The sequence below is a fragment of the Spermophilus citellus genome (genome assembly GCF_964194105.1).
Source record: "Spermophilus citellus genome assembly, chromosome: 3".
Classification (NCBI taxonomy): Eukaryota; Metazoa; Chordata; class Mammalia; order Rodentia; family Sciuridae; genus Spermophilus; species Spermophilus citellus.
In genome coordinates, this window is record NC_138184.1 from 136,805,401 (window position 1) to 136,825,223 (window position 19,823).

At 34.5% G+C, this 19,823-nt stretch overlaps 1 protein-coding gene across 1 annotated transcript in view; it reads right to left on the reverse strand.

Annotated features, from left to right (window-relative positions):
* The window catches only part of SEPTIN7 (septin 7), a 104,033-nt gene that overhangs the window by 33,801 nt on the left and 50,409 nt on the right, over positions 1 to 19,823 (reverse strand). The window contains 3 exon segments of the mRNA XM_081287063.1: positions 3,837 to 3,971; positions 5,053 to 5,153; positions 17,805 to 17,911. Of these exon segments, the coding sequence (XP_081143189.1) occupies positions 3,837 to 3,971; positions 5,053 to 5,153; positions 17,805 to 17,911 (343 nt within the window).

The window sequence follows — 19,823 nt, forward strand, 5'->3', positions numbered from 1 at the left end:
TGTAAGTACTTCATTTCAATGGAATCATATAGTATTTGTCTTTTTATGACTGGCTATCTTAGTCCATTTTATGCTACTATAATAAAATACCTGAGACTGTGTAATTTATTTAAAAAAAAAAAAAAGAAAGAAATGTGTTCTTTCACAGTTCTGCAGTCTGGGAAGCCCAAGTCAAGGTAGTGGCAGGTGTGTCTAGTAAAGGCCCGCTCTCCCCTTCTAAGATGGTTTGAATGCTGCATCCTCCACATAAGAGGAGTGCTGTTCCTTATGTGGCAGAATACTAGAGGGGGCAATTCAGTTTCCAAAGGGCTTTCTATTACAATGGTAATTTATTCATGAGGGGAATCATTCACATGAGTTTTGGAGGGAACGAATCCAGACCACAGCACTGGCTTACTTCACTTAATGTAATGTTCTTAAGGTTCATCCATATTGCACCATAAGTCTGTGTGTTCGTCCTTTTAAGGCAGAATAACGTTCAACATGTGGCTATACTAGATTTTGATTATCTATTCATCTGTCAATGGATACTTGGGTTTCTTCCATGTTTTAGCTATTATGAAAAATATACTGCAAATGAACATGTATGCAAAATTATCCCTTGAGAGTTCTGTTTTAATTGTTACTTTAAACTGAGTATTTATTTATAATATCTCAACTTTTAAAGAGAAAGGTTTTTAAAAATAATCATGACAGGGAATCAGGGAAGTCAATTTTCTAAGTATAAAATGAGGGCCAATGAACATTTAAATCAGTTTTTCCTTTAGGATAAAAGGTAAAACCTTATAAAAGTCTCAATAAAACTCTTCTTAAATTAGTATACAAATTTCACATGCTTACAAAATGACATCAGCAGAAAACATTTCATTCAATGTTGACTATATTCATACTGGTTGAAATTTTTCCTCTGTCCCTTTAGTTTTGAACAGGTTTATCTGTTCATTAACAAATTTAGTTTTTAAATCTTGTTTTTAACTAACAGAAAGTCCTTTGTGAAAATTTAAAAAAATAAACCCCCATTAGAGAGAAAAGATTATTTAATCTCAAAGCCTATTTATAGCAAAATCACTGACCACAGGGGAAATGATAAATACCACACACACACACACACACACACACACACACACACACACACACACACAATAAAATACAGTATGTTTCTCAGGAAGAAAAAAGTTCTATATAAAGCTTACTAAATTATATTTACTTTTTAAAAATAGTGGTAGTCAGTATTAAAAGAATGAGACACCATTTTAAAATTGAAGTGCTGAGTTGGTTTTTAATTTTAATAGCAGCTACCTAACAGTGAGTAAAAAAAATGGAACAATAATAACTGAAATAATAAGTTACGCCTATATCCTCATGTAAAGGTAAAATTTCTAAGCTGATTCTAAGCTGCAAAAGTCTGAGTTAAAGTATAAAAGACTAGGGCATTGTAAAGCTTCTAGATTACAAGGCCTGGGCTAAAAGGTAAAAGTCTATTGTTACATTTCCTCTGCTATCCCCGGAACCTGTAATCTCTGTAAAGTTGTTAGGACAATGTGGGAACTGCACAGTAAATATCTCCATTGATTCCCTGGTTGTTTAATAGCTAAGGGCTCCAGGTAGCATGGCACGTAAGCATATAGGCCCCAGAACCAATCAGTTTAAATGTGTACCCCATTTAGAAGTGACCAATCACCCCTGCCCAAACTGTTCCCACCAATGAATGGACTAATCATGTCTCAGAATTGTTGTTCAATTTTCCCGCGCCTCATGATGATTTGTTCTGATGTATGCAAAGCCCACCGCCCTCTCCAAAAAGTGTACTTAAGCTCTGCTTGACCTCTGCTCTGGGCTCTGGGCTGCTCTCCCTTCTTGAGTGAGCACGGAGCCCCAGCACGCTGGAACGGATCCCTAATAAATCCCCCTTGCCATTGCATGAAGCTTGTCTCGTGTGGTCTCTTTCTCCGACGCTTCGCCAGACCCTTACACTCATCCACTTGGTAGGATGAGGTAGAAGACAATAAAATCAATACGTTAAAATTTATTTCTTCTTCAAAAAAGGAGTCTTCTAAAAAAGAAATCTAGGAACTACTCAAACAAGAAAGAAAAGCCTTAATTCATTTACTAAACTGCATGGGTTTTCAGTCTTGAGTGAGCAGAGAATTTAGAACTCTACATAAAATTCAGTGTCATGTTCTTTTACTTAGTTTATGGTATCACATAATGGGCAAAACTTTGCTCCATTTCTAAAAATAATTAAGCTAACTGTTCAAAAGCATATTTTTGCATAGAGGAAATAAAAATTTTGAACTCCCATTCCTGTGACAAACAAAAAACAGCTCAAAGCCTCTACATATCATTTCAATTATAAAACTTTTTCTAAAAACAAACAAAAAAATAAGGCATTGGGGGAACCTTCATATTTCCCATGCAATTTTAAGAAATAAATTTCCCCAGGGGGGATGGGAGGAATGTAATTTCATGAGAAATACTAACGCTTGGAGAGTGTCCAAAAGATCTAAAATAATAAAACTGGTTATGAGCTCACTAATTTCTATTGACTTAACTGCAGGTTAAAACTTCATTCAGCTGACTTCCAGGATTAAGTCCTAACAAATTAAACTAGGTTGATTAAAAAAAAAATTAAGGGGCTGTGGCTGTAGCTCAGTAGGAAAATGCCTGCCTCGCATGTGTGAAGCACTGAGTTCGAGCCTCAGCACCACATAAAAAACTAAATTAATAAACAAAGATATTGTGTGTCCATCTACAACTTGAAAAAAATATTTTAAAAAATTAAATTCAAGAAGTAGCTGCCTAGGTACTTATAAAAAACTTTATATAGTGTTCCCTTTTTTAAGATTACCTTTTTTGAGCCTTTTAACTAGATGAGTCATTTAAATGATAAAAATTTATAAACTTCTGAGAACAATGTAGAATATCCAAAGGTACACTTTCACCTCTCTAACCTGCTAGTGCAAAAATGTTAACTTTATAATTAAGGTTCCCTGCTCTACCAATAGAGAAAATGGACATCAGACTACAGAAAAGATGGAGAGAGAAACCAAAAACCTTGTTCATTATTTCAACATGGCTTATAAGGAAATTGCTTTACATTACTGCAATTTGAGTATCAAAGGAAAATGTTGTTCTACATAAGTGACTGAATTACTCTGAGTTACTGACTCAAAGAAAAAGATTGAAGAAGAGTAATTAAAAGCATCTGCAGTTGATAATAACACATACATCTACTCAAAATGACAGAAGAGTACCAAGGGGAAAAAAGGGGTGAGGAGTTTACAGGCTAACTACTAACAAACAGAATAATCAAATCAGATGTACATCTAGACACATGGTCCTAACTCCTAATAAAAAGAAGGTTAGTACTAATGGGTATGAAATGGAAATAATGTGACTTTGGTAGCTAAGGTGAAACAGAAGCCAAATGGACTAACTGAAGAAATGGCAAAATTATTTAAAATTTCTTAACATTAAATCGAAAGACAATTGTTATTGCTACTCCTGCTTATTTGGTAGTTTAGTTAGTGACAAAGTATGGTCAAAACAAACACTGAATTAGTCACGTTAAGACCTCAAACCACGGTGAAAACCCTGCTACTTTCCATGAAGCAGGTACGATACGTATGAGGAACTAAGGGATAAAATCACTTGTTAGTTTACTTAGAACTTTAAAAAGTTTGCTCGTAAGTCATTTCTGCATGAAATTTGGTCCTTTATCATTGGTCTAGTTCAGTTATATGTGCTTCCTAGAATAAGGATTCTAAAATATGAACATAAAGATGAGAAATACTAAACAACAACAACAAATGCATCAGAACAATCAAGGTACTAACCCATGTCCTGAAGGAGCAACGAAGTATAAACAACACTGCACTCTGTTATCAGGCATCTGACGTCTATTCACTCGAGATTCTGCATTTAGGTAATCCTCAAATTTACTATCAATGTAGTCAATAACAGGCTGCCAACTGTGGAATGCAGATAAACAACACAATTAATTTGCAATCTTATAAATGAATGAAAAACTGATAACCATAAGATAATAATCAATATTTTTAATTAGGTAAAAACCAAACTAACAGAAGGATCTCAAACTATTCTATTCAGAAACAGGTAAAAATTATGTTGAATAAACCTTGTTCATTATTTCAAAAGATTTAAAATGCAGTGTGAAGACCTAGTTAATTATGAACAAATTACTTGGATTGATAACTACAAAAATGCTAAGATACTTTCCAATATGAAAACAATTATATATGATTTTAAAATGGAGATTACTTTAATATAAAAACATTAGGATAAACTTATTTGTGCGTTTTAAGAGAGAAAATCACCTCAAAAACAATGTGGACTAAAAAAAAAAAAAAAAAATTCTGTTTATAAAATACTGAGAGAGACAGGTGCAGTGGCACATGCCTGTAATCCCAGAGACTCAGGAGGCTGAGGCAGGAGAATAGTAAGTTCAAAGCCAGCCTCAGCAATTTAGTGAGGCCCTGAGCAACTCAGTTAAGACCCTGTCTTTAAATAAAATACAAAAAGGGGCTGGTGATGTGGCTCAGTGATTAAGTGCCCCTGGGTTTAATTAGAGGTTTAAAAAAAAAAAAAACTACGATAACTACTTAAGACTAGAATTTCATAAGTTAATTTACTTAAAACTGAAGGTCTAAAAATTGGGTAATTTAGCTAATTATTTAGAAAATAATTTATGCAATTATAAATTATAGTAAAGGGAAAGTTTGACATTTATTACAATAATGAGAATTCTTATTTATTACACATTTATTACAATAATGAGAATTCTTACCTTTGTTGCTTAAGATTTGTGTTAAAAATAATTATATGACAGGTATTAACTCCATTGTATAGGAAAGAATTACTTCAAAGTAGTTAAAAAATATTTTCAAATAAGTGGCAGGGTTGACATATGAACTCAAAGTCACATCACTTAAAGTTCAATGTTCTTTATTAACGTAAGTGGTAAGCAAAAGAAGTCTAACCATGCTGATATCTCAAAAGCCCAAGAAAGCAATGAGAACAAACACTTCTTACCAATTACTATTATCCACTGCATCTCCAAATCCTGGGGTATCAACTATTGTGAGCAGCAACTGGACACCACCTTCTTTGATTAAAACTTTGGATTGTTCCACCTGTAAGAGTCATTTGGTACAGATGTTAGTATCGTGCATTACACCAGGTATTTCCTACAAGGGATATAAACAGTGACAATCAAATTTTTCTAAACCAATTTGGCAATTATTTACAAATTAAATCTACTCTCTCCCACAATTTTCTTTAAAATCAATTATTGCAGCCATTAGAATCCTCAATACTTGAAAGAAAAGCATGTATGTATATAATATACCATTCTCTTGGTATTTCATACTGAGTTTATGGTTCATACTTGACATAAAGAAGGAAAGAGGAACTAATGAAGTAGTAATAACCACTAGAGCTATATACTATGTGACCCAGATACACAAACAATATAAATAAATAATTTGTTTGAATAATTTGGTAATTTATTGAGTTCAAATGTGATTAATTATACAAGCATATCTCATCTAGCATTTAAAATAAACAACTTCCTGGACTAGTCCCCATATAGTTTTATCCAAACTAATTACTCAAGCAAACTTATTGCCATCCCTAAATATTTTTCAGTCAACTTATATGTTCCATATTCTGAATAACACAATCAATAAAGGTCCAGGTAGTGAAAATGTATTCTGATAAGACCGAAACTTTACTAATTAAAATCTTCAGTTATCTTTCCAATTTTCAAATATGTTCTGTCTGATTAAAGGTTTAAACTTATACAACAATGGTTCTTGGCACAATTTGTTTTCTACCCAATTAAAGGATAAAATGTGATCATGACCAAGAAAAAAGCAACTTCATATATGTTGACTAAAAGGATTTGAAAAGAAAGTGATTAATTTCTGGGTAGAAAAAGTTTGGCATACTGTTAGAGAATATGGAAATGAGAACTCTATTTTCCCTGTTGCATTTTTAGATACCTGCTCTTGCATACAAAGAGACTGAGAAGCTCAGATTAAGATTGCTGAGCAAGAACACTGCAGCAACTATACCCAATAGTACCAAGAAAATAATACCTAGATAGTGGAATTGTTCTGTATCCACTCTGTCCAATATTGTAACCACCTGGTAATGTAGCTACTCAGCCCATAAAATGGTGGCTAGCACAACTGAAGAGCTAAATGTTTATTTTTATATTATTTAAATTTAATTCAAATTTAAATAGTCACACATGGCTAGTGACTACCAGTAAAAGAAGTTTATCATTAAGAAAAAACTTGTTAAATCTTGAAAAGAAAACAATCTATAAGATTTAGACATTACATGTCTCTGGAGGTCCTTCCTATCTTTTAGACAATTAAGAAGTCAAGGTCTTATCTTTTAGATCAATGATTTTTCAAACTGCTTTGATCTTGGCATAAGCTATCAGTAAAAATTTTGAGTATCCCAAATATAAGCATATTAATCTAACAAACTGGTAATCTGAATATTAAGTATTAATTTATCTGCAGATTTAAAAGACAAACATCAATATATAAGTTATAATATTCATCAGTATTAAAACAAATTTTTAAATTATGCTCTCTCTCCTGGCTTAGGAAGTCCACATTTTATTTATCTAGTGATCCTCTAGTCAAAGGACAACCTGGTCAAGTCTACATTTTAAAATATTATTATTATTGGATTATTTTCCAGATCCTTCATAAAGACAGGTCATTTATTAATAACTGTTACTAAGCAAAAACATATTAAATAATCATATTGTCCTTTTACTTGATTTAAAAAATATTTATTTCCACATGAATATTCTCTCAGTTTTACTTGAAATCATTCGTTTTCCTTATTAATAAACAGAGCCCAAATGCTATATACATATTACACACCTTAATACAACAGCTTAAATTTTAATATTTTTTCTCTTTCGGTGGTACTGGAGATTGAACTCAGGGGTGCTTTATCACTGAGCTATATCTCAATATTTTTTCTCTTTCGGTGGTACTGGAGATTGAACTCAGGGGTGCTTTATCACTGAGCTATATCTCTAGCCCTTTTCGTTTTGAGATAGGGTCTTGCTAAATCATATACCTGAGGCTGGCATTACAGGTGTATGCCACTGTACCAGGCTAATTTTAAGACATTTCTTACTTAAAAAAAAATAAAAAATAAAAAAAAGGGATTAGGAGTATAGATCAGTGACGGAGTGCTTACTTAGCATGCATAAGACCATGGAGTTGATCACCAACACAGCCAACCGCCATCCCAAAAAAGGAAAGAATGAACAAAATCAGTTCAACCTAATTGTCTATTGACTTGATAAGAAAAATGAATATTGTATGAACTTTAAAGAGGGGGTTTATAAATCTTTTCTTTTTTCACCTATCAAATTCTGTATATCCATACATGGTCAAATACAAAGTCAGTAACATATGGAAGAGATCCAAAAAACTTAACTGTAAACAAGTGCCATTCACAGGATCCAACTGTATCCTATCATCTGGTTTTTCAAGTATCCTCATGAGATCCACGGAAAACAAATTAGTTCAAGTCCAGGAATTTCAAACTTTTCTTAACAAATCTATTCCAAATGGCCACTTTCCCATGCACTTTCCTTAAGCAGGTCAGTCACATCAGCATATTTTATGGCATCACTCAGAATTCTAAGATTAAATGCATAATTTAATACCAAAGGAATGAAGCAAGGACATTTTCAATGGTTTCTCCCTGAAGAGTAAATAAAACTAAAGCCCATTAGAGGTTTATTCTGGCTTCCTAGATTCCAGAAATCTAAAGTTCTCTCCTTTTTAATGCTGTTTAGTTTTCAATCTGAGAGGGGAGAAAAAAAAAAATCAAACTTTCAATGTTTACCATTTCATAACCAAAAGACTGCTAAGTACACTAAACGTTTTTAAGCTAATGTTTATAAGCCATTTATTAGAGTAAATTAAAATCATTATTTAATTAAATGCACAAAATTTTGGCGAGAAGTTTAAAATTTTGTCAGGAGCTCACTTCTTACTAACACTTGGTCGGTAAAGGGCATTACGACCAAAGCTCAGAAAAGACTTGAAAAGTCTGATGTATTCCAGAGTTCAAACATAAGAACTATTACTTAATAGCTCAAAAGATATCATCTTAAATGCTTCTAAATATACCACAGAAAAGTAGAAATTACCTACAGTATAATAGTTATACCTAAAGACTACTTCTTTCTCATCAAGACCCAGAATTATTTTAGTTTATACGAGAGAAAGTTGATCCCAAGTTTCTAATTCTGCCTCTACTCTCTGTTTCTGTCTTCTTACTCTGAGACCTCAAATCCCATGCTCCTTTCATTTTCTATTAGCAATCTCCACTTCTCAAAACCTTTCTTTCCTTTTCCAGTTCAGATTCCAGTCTGGATTAGTCTATCTACTCACCCTGCTGTTTCTGTACCATAAAATTCATGAGTGTCAACCTCAATCGGCTACCTCTCTGCTATCTAATATTCCTTTTATATGCTTCTTAGTTGCATGCTTCTCATTTCCCAGAACGGTCTTCCTAAAGTCCTCTTCTCTACCATGTCTGTCAACTATGCTGGTCAAAATACCTGCCCCTCTTTTAAAGATAGAGCATTCTCAACCTGTTTGAATCAGCACTGAGTCCTCCCTACTATTCAATGAAAGAGATTTGATTTTTCTTAAAGCTAATTTCTCAGTCTATACTGGGGATCTGATAACTTCCCATTTTTGAAACATCTTGACAACTATTTCCCCTGTATATTCAACCTCTCATCTCTCAGAAACTGAATATAACTATTCTTGAGTCTTTTTGAAATAACCACACTACTCTCTCAACTCTTTACACATATTTCTCTCATCCTTTTCTTGATAGCTACCACTTATCTTCACTTCTCAACCCACTGCCTCCTCTTCTCCATCCCCTTCCCACTTCACTAATATCTACTATACCCAGGTCATCTCTTAAGCACGACAGTAGCATCCGGGTTACCCACTAAATCATAATTGTTTATCTAAGTTTTTAAATTGAGAACTTTAGGAACTGTATCTGTTCATCATTACTGTAACCACAAAGCCTGATAATAAAAGAATTCAAATTTCTTGATTGGTTCAAAAAATCAAAACTGCGCTTATAACTGCAGGAGAGTTTTCTAATTGGAGTCTGTAAATTTTTTCAAGGCATCTATAAAACATGCTTTTCTAAGACTAGGATACACTGCTTTCACCTTTTCTTACTTCCACAAATTTTGTACCAACTTAATCTAAAGTAGTGATTTACAGGACTTCATAGACCAAAATGTTTTAAAGTAGATCAACATAAAGTTGCCAACTAAGAACTCAAACAAACAAAAAATCTTAACACTGTAGTTTTCACAAAATAATTCCCGCACAGCCCCCCCCCCCCACTCTCTCGGTGATGCTAGAAATTGAACCCAGTTTCCTAACCCCATGAATTCTCTTGATAAAATTAAAATGGACTTAATCTTGAATAAAAGCTTTTCCCAAAGAAAATTCTTTCACTGAATTAACATATGACTTTCAAATACAACAAAGTTGTGAGATAAAATTTGTTATCACAGATACAACATATGTGATGCTTTTCTTAATAACTTTGTCCAGGGATCTATACAAGAGATTAGAATATGATGTGGAGCTCATATTCCAATTTTTTTTCTGATACTTCATTTTAGTCAGCTATTGGAAAAAAAAGATATATATATATATATATATCCAAATAAAGAACATGGAACTTTTTCATCCAATTTGAAATATTCCAAAAGAAGTAAGACAAAACACTTCCCCCTTCTCCTTTCCCACAGAGATAGGATAATACCAGTTTTCAGTAGGCCAAGAAAACTTCATAGCAAGAATTCTTAAAGTGTAATACCCAAGTCAGTGGTAGCAAATTAATAAATGTAAATGGAGGGAGGTTGCCTTCAACCTACTATATAGTAAACTTTGTGGAAAGAAATCAGCAATCTGTTTAACAAGCCTTCCAGGAGACCGTGATGCACACTGGTGTTTGAGATGTCAGCTCACATCTGGAAATGCACATTTTAGGGTCCTTATGCCGAAGATAGAAAGTTAAGAATCAATCTCAGAGAGCTTCATAATTAACAGTTAAAACAGAACTACTGATAAAAAGGAGTCTTAGAATTAGCTCTCCATTCAGTGTAATACATGATTGTCTTCCAAGACTATAAACGTGAACAAATTTCTCTTTAAGATACAAGTCTTTTGTAAATATATAATCCTTAGAAAGGAAAATATGAAATCACGGTCTTTATGAAAATTTCATTCCCTGTTTGGGCACATTGCAGGAGAGGATTTTTTTTTCCTTGTTTTTATTTTTGTTTTGTTTTTGACAGATGTCAGTGTTCCAGAAAGCCTCAGGTCAGGACTGGCTTCTGAAACTCAAAATTGTATGTTTAATGTATCTCATGATCATGCTTCCCTGCTGAAAGTATTCATTGGCTTCCAAGGGCAGATTATCTGATAGACTGCTAGGCTAGAGAAGAGACAGTCAACTGTAAAAGATGATCATAATCTACTTTCTAGGTCTCTTAAATGATTCCAGTCTAGCATATGTCATGCTTTTTCCTGGATAAGTGAACAGAAGAGTATAGATGATCTTCAATTTGTTCCTAGTATATAAAGGAATATCTACAAGATTCAGTCAGGAAAGGATACTTCTCTGGGATTCTAGTTAGGATCATTCTGATTGTCAGTATTAGAGGTCTTATTTTTGATAAAGAAGGAAGATTTGACAGTGGTAAACAAACACCTCTGCCTTAAAAGATCTTGTCAGGGATATGCCCAAATCCCATTACTCCTATGTCCTCAAGATGGAAAAGTCAAAAAAATAGTCACAAAAGGAAAATATATTGGGAAACTTTCTTAAAGGAAGGCAAACTGAGTTTAGATGATATATTTTTCAAGCATGTCACATCTTCTAGAAAGGTAGCTAGGCTGGGAGAAGATACATATAATGCCCAAAATGTAAGGGATTTAGATTACTATTTAGGTAAGAAACTCATGTAAATCAGTAAGGAAAAGACAGCAAGTATTAAAAACAACCATAGCAATTCAATGAAACCGAAGCAGTTAATGAGTAGAAAATACCAGTTCAATCTCATTAGCAATGAAAGAAACATATCAACATGATGGGACACTTTTATATTGTTATGCATATGCAAGGGCTCTGTTCACCAAAAGACACATACAAGAATGTTTCTATTACTAAGAACCTGAAAATCCACAGGCTATCTAAAACAGGAGAGAGAAGCCATGTGTGGTGGTACACACTTGTAAACCCAGCAACTTTTGAGGCCAAAACAGGAGGATCACGAGTAACAGGTCAGCCTGGTCACTTTAGCAAGCACCTGTCTCAAAAATTTAAATAATAAATGGTTTGAGGGTGTAGCTCAGTGGTAGAGGGCCTCTGGGTTTAATCACCTGGACCGCAAAATTAAAATGAAATAAAACAAAAATAAGAAACAAGAGATATGCTGTGATATAATCCTACAAAAGGTATTATAGAATAATGAAAAAAAACTTACAACTATAGTCAACATGTATAAATAACACAGACTAATCTCTGGTGAAAGAAACCAGCTACAAGTGTCTACATGCAATTCAAAAAACAGGTGAAATTAATCTACAGAGACAGAAGTCAGCAACATGTCTATTTTGAGGGGTATAACACTGAAAGGAAAATCAAGAAAGCATTCTAGGATGCTAGAAAATGTATTATATCTTAATTTAAGTGGTGGTTACATGAACATATGTTTACATATTTGAAAATTCATAAATCTGCTTAAAATTTGTACCCCTTTTTCCCTAAAAGGCATTTTTCTGATTATAAAAGAATGTCCACTATTCAACTGAGTTTAAAAAAAAAGGAAAAACATATTCATAATCATACAATGTAGAGAATCAGTGATGACAATTTCATACATGGTAATATGTATACCATGATAGAATAAGCACACTTATGATTATATTACAAGCACTCTTTCATTATTTGAGTAAATATTTTGTTCCGTACAACAAACTAGATTTCTATGTGTTGAAGTACTGAGATAATAAATACATGTTCAGATACCAGCAAAGGTTACTGCATGGGTGAATCAAAAGAGCTTTGAAATATACTTCTATTGTTTTTATTTTAAAAAAAGGAAAATAAAACGTAAAGTTCAAAGCTTTTATAAGTTCACTGATTGTCCTCCTCTACCCAGCAATTTACTAAAATTTCATATCTAGTACCTAAATGGAAGTCAAGACATCCCCCTAAGTCCAGCTTCCAACCCAAACCTTAAAAACAACATGTAACCTCATGGGTGTACCAACTGAGATTTAAAAAATAGAAGTCCCATCAATTTTAAGTATCTTTCACTAAGTAGCATTAGACACAGGTCAGTCATGTGGCCTATATTGGTATTTTCTATGGGTTTTTGTTGAGAGCCACAGCCAAAGGGGCCCCAGCAAACTTCCAGCTGCCAGCTGATCGGCTCCTCTTTGGTGATGCTCATTGGGCTGTTTCCCTGCCCTTTCAGACCACGGAGCTGCTCATTGGGGGACTTTTTTTGGCTCTTAAATCTTGCAATAATCTCCATTTACCAGATTTCTTTTTGATGACAAAAATGGGAGTATTACGGGGAGATAGAGAAGGTTGTATATGTCCTTCCGCTAATTGTTGTTTGACCAGGTCATGGGCTGCTTCCATATACTCACAAATTGCTGCAGATGCAGTTAGGGCATGGAAGACTTTACAAGGACATGGAGGTTTACAAGGTCAATTATCTAAGGTAATACAAGGAGCTAATGAACCTTATGCTGAATTTGTAGATAGGCTTATTCAAACAGCTACCAGAGTTTTGGGGAAAACAGAACAAGCAATGCCATTAATAAAACAACTGGCTTATGACCAAGCGAATCATTGGTGCAGAGAAGTCATTAGACCATGGAAACAGGAAGATTTAAACACATATATTAAATTATGTAGAGACATTAATGAACAAGGGCAAGTCTTGGCAGCTGCAGTACAACAGGTTTTAGATGCCAGGCCAAAAACATGCTACAATTGTGAACAAACAGGACATTTTAAAAGGAATTGCCCCATAGGAGGAGGGTTTAACAAAACTAGGTATCAAAGGAGTAGAATACCGGGTATTTGCCCACGATGCCGTAGAGGGAGACATTGGGCAAATGAATACCGTTCTCAAACCACAATAGAGGGTACTCTGTTATCAAAAAACGGACAAGGACCAGGTGTCTATCCACCATATCATGGAGAAAGGCATCGGGCTCCATTGCCAAAAAATGGACAGGAGGGCCTAATGCTCCGGGGCCCAAGACCACAAATATACGGGGCACTGGAGGAACCCAGCAACCCCATCAGGGTAGTGCCCATTAGATCCCTCACTAGACAAACCAGAGGGAGCGCAGGGTTGGATATCTGCGCCTCCGCCAGAGCAGTACTAACTCCAGAGATGGGAGTTCAAATCATTCCCACAGGGATAAAAGGATCTCTTCCCCAAGGAACAGTAGGCTTATTATTGTGACGCAGTTTTTCCACACTGAAAGGACTTATGATAAGTCCTGGGGTAATTGATCCTGATTATAAAGGCGAAATAAAAATTATAGCCAGTTCTCCAAAGGGTATATCAGTAATTTAACCAGGATGCTTTTTTCAATATCTATTTTATTATTGCCCTTTACCACATCATGAAGTTCTATTTTGTTTTTTGAGCTCATACAGACCTAGGTTAATGTTTTGCTGATCAGTTCTATTTTTTGACTATAGAGTTTTTAAACATTGCAATGGAGATTTCACCTGTAAAAAGTTATAGGGCCTTAACTATTATGTTAATGTGTTGTATGTATTATATTATGTGTGCACACTTGTGTTTTGTATTGTATGTTTGTATTTACGTATGTCCATACATCATATATGATGAGCGCTCCTGAAAAAATGGATCCAAATATTTTTTTTTATTCACATGATTTAAATGGTTTAATTTAAATTGGGTAAACAGCTGTTGAGGATTGTTTTAATATATGAACAAAAAAGGAGGTTAAGAGATCTGTTTGTTTACTTTCACCTTTCCTTTTCATTATATTTAATAATTCTGTTCAAGATAATGTAAATTGTTCAGAAAATTGTTTCCTCTTAGTGCCTTTTGGAATGTTACATAATTTTTTCTTTAGCCATATTGCCAGAATTCCTATCTTCATCCCAGTGCCGGTGAAGACAAAGATAAAACCAGTCTACAGCTTCTGCAATAGCTATCACTGAACTGCTTGCAGAACTTGTCTGGACTATGTATCACTTGTATGCATTGTGAACTCACTTGTATGCATTGTGAACTCACTTGTATGCATTGTGAACTCACTTGTATGCATTGTGAACTATCTGCTGGTGCAGCGACTTGTGGTAGTGTTGGGGTATTTTTGCTGATGGTGTCATCGGTGGTACAATTTTTCCAAAAGGAGCCGTCAATTGGCTTGGTGTATCCTCCTCCTCCCTTCTGCTTGTGATGGTCGTTCAGCTAAAATTTGGGGGCCAACAGAGGTGAGGCAAAGAACCTCACCCCCACGCTGGTACAAAGGTCTATCCACAGGTGTGGCTGTATGCTGGACTGGTAGTCAATGAAGGGTAAGATCCAATTGCAATGGTACCAACCTAAGACAGGAGGCTGACGCCTTGAGGTCAGCTCATTCGATGACAGGTAAGGACTATATGTAGTATTGGACAACCTAAGGCAGGCACTGTCCCTAAGCCACATGCTTGTTGTTTAAACAGAGAGGGGGAGATGTTGAGAGCCACAGCCAAAGGGGACCCAGCAAACTTCCAGCTGCCAGTTGCTTGGCTCCTCTGCGGTGATACCCATTGGGCTGTTTCCCCGCCTTTTCAAACCACGGAGCTGCTCATTGGGGGACTTTTTTTTGGCTCCGCCCATGCGACCCAGCCAATCAGCCTCAAGAGCAGGAGGAGTGGGGGGGGGGGGGGTTGAGAGGCTTGTGGAAAGCCGGTGGTGGCAGTTGTTTTCTGAGGGAATTCCTGAAGAGCTCTTGTGGTACAGCGTGTGTGTTCTAAAAATAAAGTTCATTTCTGCTTGATAAGTGGCTCGTGAATTTTGCCCAGCCAGACTGCGGCAGGTTTTGTTTTTGTTTGATACAGGGAATGAAACTCTCCATACCAAAAAGAGTAAAGGAGGACTGAACCACTGAGCTACATCCCTAGCCTTTTTAAATATTTTATTTTGAGACAGAATCTTGTTAAGTTGCTGAGGCTAACTTTGAACTTGTAATCCTCCTGACTCAGCCTCCCTAGTATCTGGGATTTATAGGGGTATGACACCATGCCTGGCTCTATATTCTTTTAATTACCTTCATGCATAATATACCTATGATGAAGACATGACTTCACTAATCAACTCCCTTTGCCTTTGTCTAAACTGCCTTGTTGGGAAAACTATGTCACTGTGTCAGAATTTAAAAGGAAAATCCAAAATAAACCAAAACATAAGTGGTAATTTGTAAGATTAAACATTACCAATAAGGGAAAGAAATAGTAAAGAAAAAATAATCTACTTATTAAGAACTGGTTGTCTTAAAGACCATAATTTTCTGAAACAGATAATAAAATACCCAGGATAAGACCCAGTTTAGAAAACTTGGTCAGAGAAATAATCTTAAATAAAGGTAAGGTTTGTTAAATTTAAAAAAAAGAACTGGTTAATCCATTCAGGTACCATTTCACTAAGTTCACTAAGTAGTTAAGGTTTAGATACATACTCTATACAGTTTGACAGAGTATAGACTGCACCTGACCGCTTGGTTTTGAATTCTATCGCTGCCATTGACCAACTACATGATCTCAGGCATATCACCATCTCTGTACCTCAATTTCTTCACTTGTAAACTGAGAATAACATTACTACAACTACATAAATTTTTTTTCAATAATCAAGTAAGAGGACTGGGGCTGTAGCTCAGTGGTAGAGCGCTTGCTTTGCGCATGTGAGGGACTGGGTTCAATCCTCAACACCACATAAAACTAAATAAATTAAGATACTGTGTCCATCTACAACTAAAAAAATTTTTTAATAAAATAAATTAATACATCTAATGTGCTCAGAAAATAATAACTAAACGTTAACTTTTATTGTTAATATAGGTCTGGCAATATGCATAGGTTAGAACAATAACAATAACTTAGAAAGTTTTCTGATCTTGAACTTAAATACCAAAATTAACATGTTAAGTTCATCTTTTTGCTTAGGATTAAAATTTTCAATGTTGATCCCAAAATAAGCTATGTGAGATCAAATTTTTAGAGAACATTTATGCAAGTAATTTTAAATCAAGCCCTATGAAGTTTACCAAAAGAAAGGAAACTAAGACTAAGAGAAAATTTAATAAGGCAAAAATAAAAATCTTACTTCATAAAAATTACTCCCTAGGAATCTAATTACTAAACTGCATCTTGCAGTTTGATATATGTGAGTTTCTATCCAACTTATGAAAACTATTTTTCCATCTGGACAATGAAATAATCATGACTTCTCCAAATCCACTTCTAAGTTTTACCACCTCAATAAAGCCTGCTTCAGAAACTGTTCACTTCCTTCTTCTCTGCTCTTGTACTGTGTAGTACTGAATCAGTTCACCAACAAATTTTTCAAACAACAGTTTAAAGCAGTGTTACCAAATAAAAATACAATGAGAGCCACATAAATTTAATTTTTAGTAGCCACTTTAAAACAAGAAATCAGAGAGATAAATATATTGAATCTAATGTTTCCAAAATGTTATCACTGAACCAAATAATCAATATAAAAATTATTAATGAGGTATCTGACAAGTGTTCAAAACCAGGGAGAATTTATAGTTGCAGAACGTTTCAATTTGGACTACTCTCATTTCAAAAGCTCAAGAGGCTGCAGTGCTGAAAAGTAAAAATCTAGAGCCTAGACTCTGCTTTGCTGAATAATTAATACAAAGTGTGGTCCACCACTCAGCACTATTGGCATCACCTGAAATCTTGTTAGAAATACAGAAACTCAGTCCTACCTCAGACCTTCTAGAATAGAAACTAATTTAACAAGATCCCCAGGTGATCTAGACACATATTAAACACTGATAATCGCTAAATTAAACCAAATATAGCTCAGGAGTCTTACCTAATTGCTATTGCCATTCAACTATCATATGATATTATCATCATATGGTCCTTTAAATTCAGTATAATATTGTTATTTAAATACTTTCTTTAAATTATTCTTTCTTTCCACTGTCCAACAGAACTTTCTGCAATGGTTAAAATATTCTATATGTGTGCCACTCCAAATGGTAGCTACCTATGGCTACTGAGCACATAACAGATTAAAATATCTATTACAATTGAGAAACTGCATTTTTAAACTTAATTTTAATTTTAATTTATTTAAACCTAGTCCCATGAGGCAAGGGGCTTCCACACTAGACAGAACAATTCTAAGGTTATTTACTGAGAGTCATGGTGTCATTTCTAGGGGTCCTCAGGACAATTCTGGAAAGTCCCAATCAAGACAATTTCTTTGATTAGCTGTACTTTTAAGTTTTCTTTTTAATTTTATGAAAGTCATGTTTCTCACTTTACACACTGGCTAAAGTCAAATTTGCATCCTACTTCTAGGTGAATGAAAGGCACAGCATGAGTTCTCTCTTGTGTTAACATTATTTCAGCTTATCATTAATTAATAATACTAATCTACATACCTGCACAGTCTTTTTTATTCTATGGGAAGGACCTGGATACTCTGGAGAATACAAATCTGTGAGGAATAATGAGTTGATTAATGTTGATTTTCCCAGTCCAGATTCACCTAAAAGAAATAGGAGAGAAGTCTGTCAAACTCAACCACTTTAATCAATGTATATATAATACTATAAACAAATTTTCTTCATGCAAGTAGTTCTTGATGGGAAAAGTTAACATTAGAAAATATATTACAAAAACTCACTATTAGAATAAGTATCTTGTCCTCAGTTTGTTATTAATTAAATGAAATTTATATATTCAAGGATTCTTTTATAATTGTTCTATAATTTTCCCCATTTGTCTTTTACTGTACTGTAGATAGATGGCATAGCAAATCCCACTATTAAAAATAAAATTATTTTTATTAGAAAGTAATGTATCCAAATGCTATAAATGGCAATTTTAACAGTAATGTACTCCTAAAGACCAAAGTCGATCATGGAAAAAATTCTAGTTGGATTATATATTGTTATTTCAGTGAAATAAACTAGAAAATTATAAATATTTATTATTAAAAAAAGAATATCTTCAGTAAGAAATAATGTAGCTATAAAAGTAGAAAATTGCTGATACAAAGAAAAATTAATCACAATGCACCTCAGTATAAAACTTAAAATCACAAAAAATATTTTCTAATTTATCTACCCATATACCAATGAGTTTAAGTATAAGAATATCTCTCCGGGGCTGGGGCTCAAGTGGTAGCGCGCTCGCCTGGCATGCGTGCGGCCCGGGTTCGATCCTCAGCACCACATACCAACAAAGATGTTGTGTCCGCCGAGAACTAAAAAAAATAAATATTAAAAATTCTCTCTCTCTCTCCTCTCTAACTCTCTCCTCTCTCACTCTCTTTTTTTAAAAAAAAAAAAAAAAAAAAAAGAATATCTCTCCTTCATGGGCCAGAATCCAAAAACGATGGTAGAAGTGTGCTGGGGACAGGGAGTTGTTTGTTTTAAGCTTTCTACATTTCTCTGTGTTCTAAATTTCCTTTAATAATATTATATTATTTTTGTAAAATTAAAAAACATTCAAGTGTAAACATCAAAATGGCAAATAAAGAAGCTCCAAGCTCTTATTCCTCATAGAAACAACAAAACAAAATTGGCTGAACTGACCTTATAAGAGTGATAAAAAACAGTGAAAGAGAGACTGGGGTTGTGACTCAGCAGTAGAGCTCTTGCCTAGCACGGATGAGGCCCTGGGTTCGATCCTCAGCACCACATAAAAATAAATAAATAAAATAAAGGTATTGGGTCCAACTACAACTAAAAAATAAAAAAGTATATTTTTAAAAAAGCGAAAGACCTATAGGAACAATAAAAAATGCCCAATTGAGAAAAAGTTATAGGCAAAAGAGAGCTTGGCATGTTTCTGAGTTCTTGTTCCAACTCTTCCATAGGTTTGTCTGGGTCTCAAAAAAACAAAAGCCTTGTAGAATGAATTCCTTCCCTTCAAAGAGAAGGGAAAAGAGCTGACCTTTCTTTTAACATTTTAATCAGTCTTAGCTCTGCAAGGAGTAGTAACAATTATCTTGCCTAATTTGGATCTCAGGTGGGAGAAGTGGTAAGAAAACCATTTATGAAAATGAAAAGGAGACTACAAGTCTGCAGCCTGGGGCCACAGACTATGGTAAAGAGCTACAACAGACCACCTAAAGACCCAGAAGAAACAGTGGTGAAAGTCTTTTTGGAAATTATGACTTTTACCTTCAGAGAAGTCCTAAAAACTTAAGCTTTTACCTTGAGATGATCCTTAAGCTTAAGCATGCCCAGCCATGCCCACTCTATTAGCAGAGGACTGACTGCCCAGCACAGAACTGGTGGAAATGAGGGACAAAACTGCTACAAGATATCCAACTACATATTATCTATTAGATTCACTTTAGATTTAAGAACTCAATGGGTTGAAAGCAGAGATTGAAAAAAGATATTCCAAGCAAACAGTAACTAAAAGAGTTACCATGTTACTACTGTCAG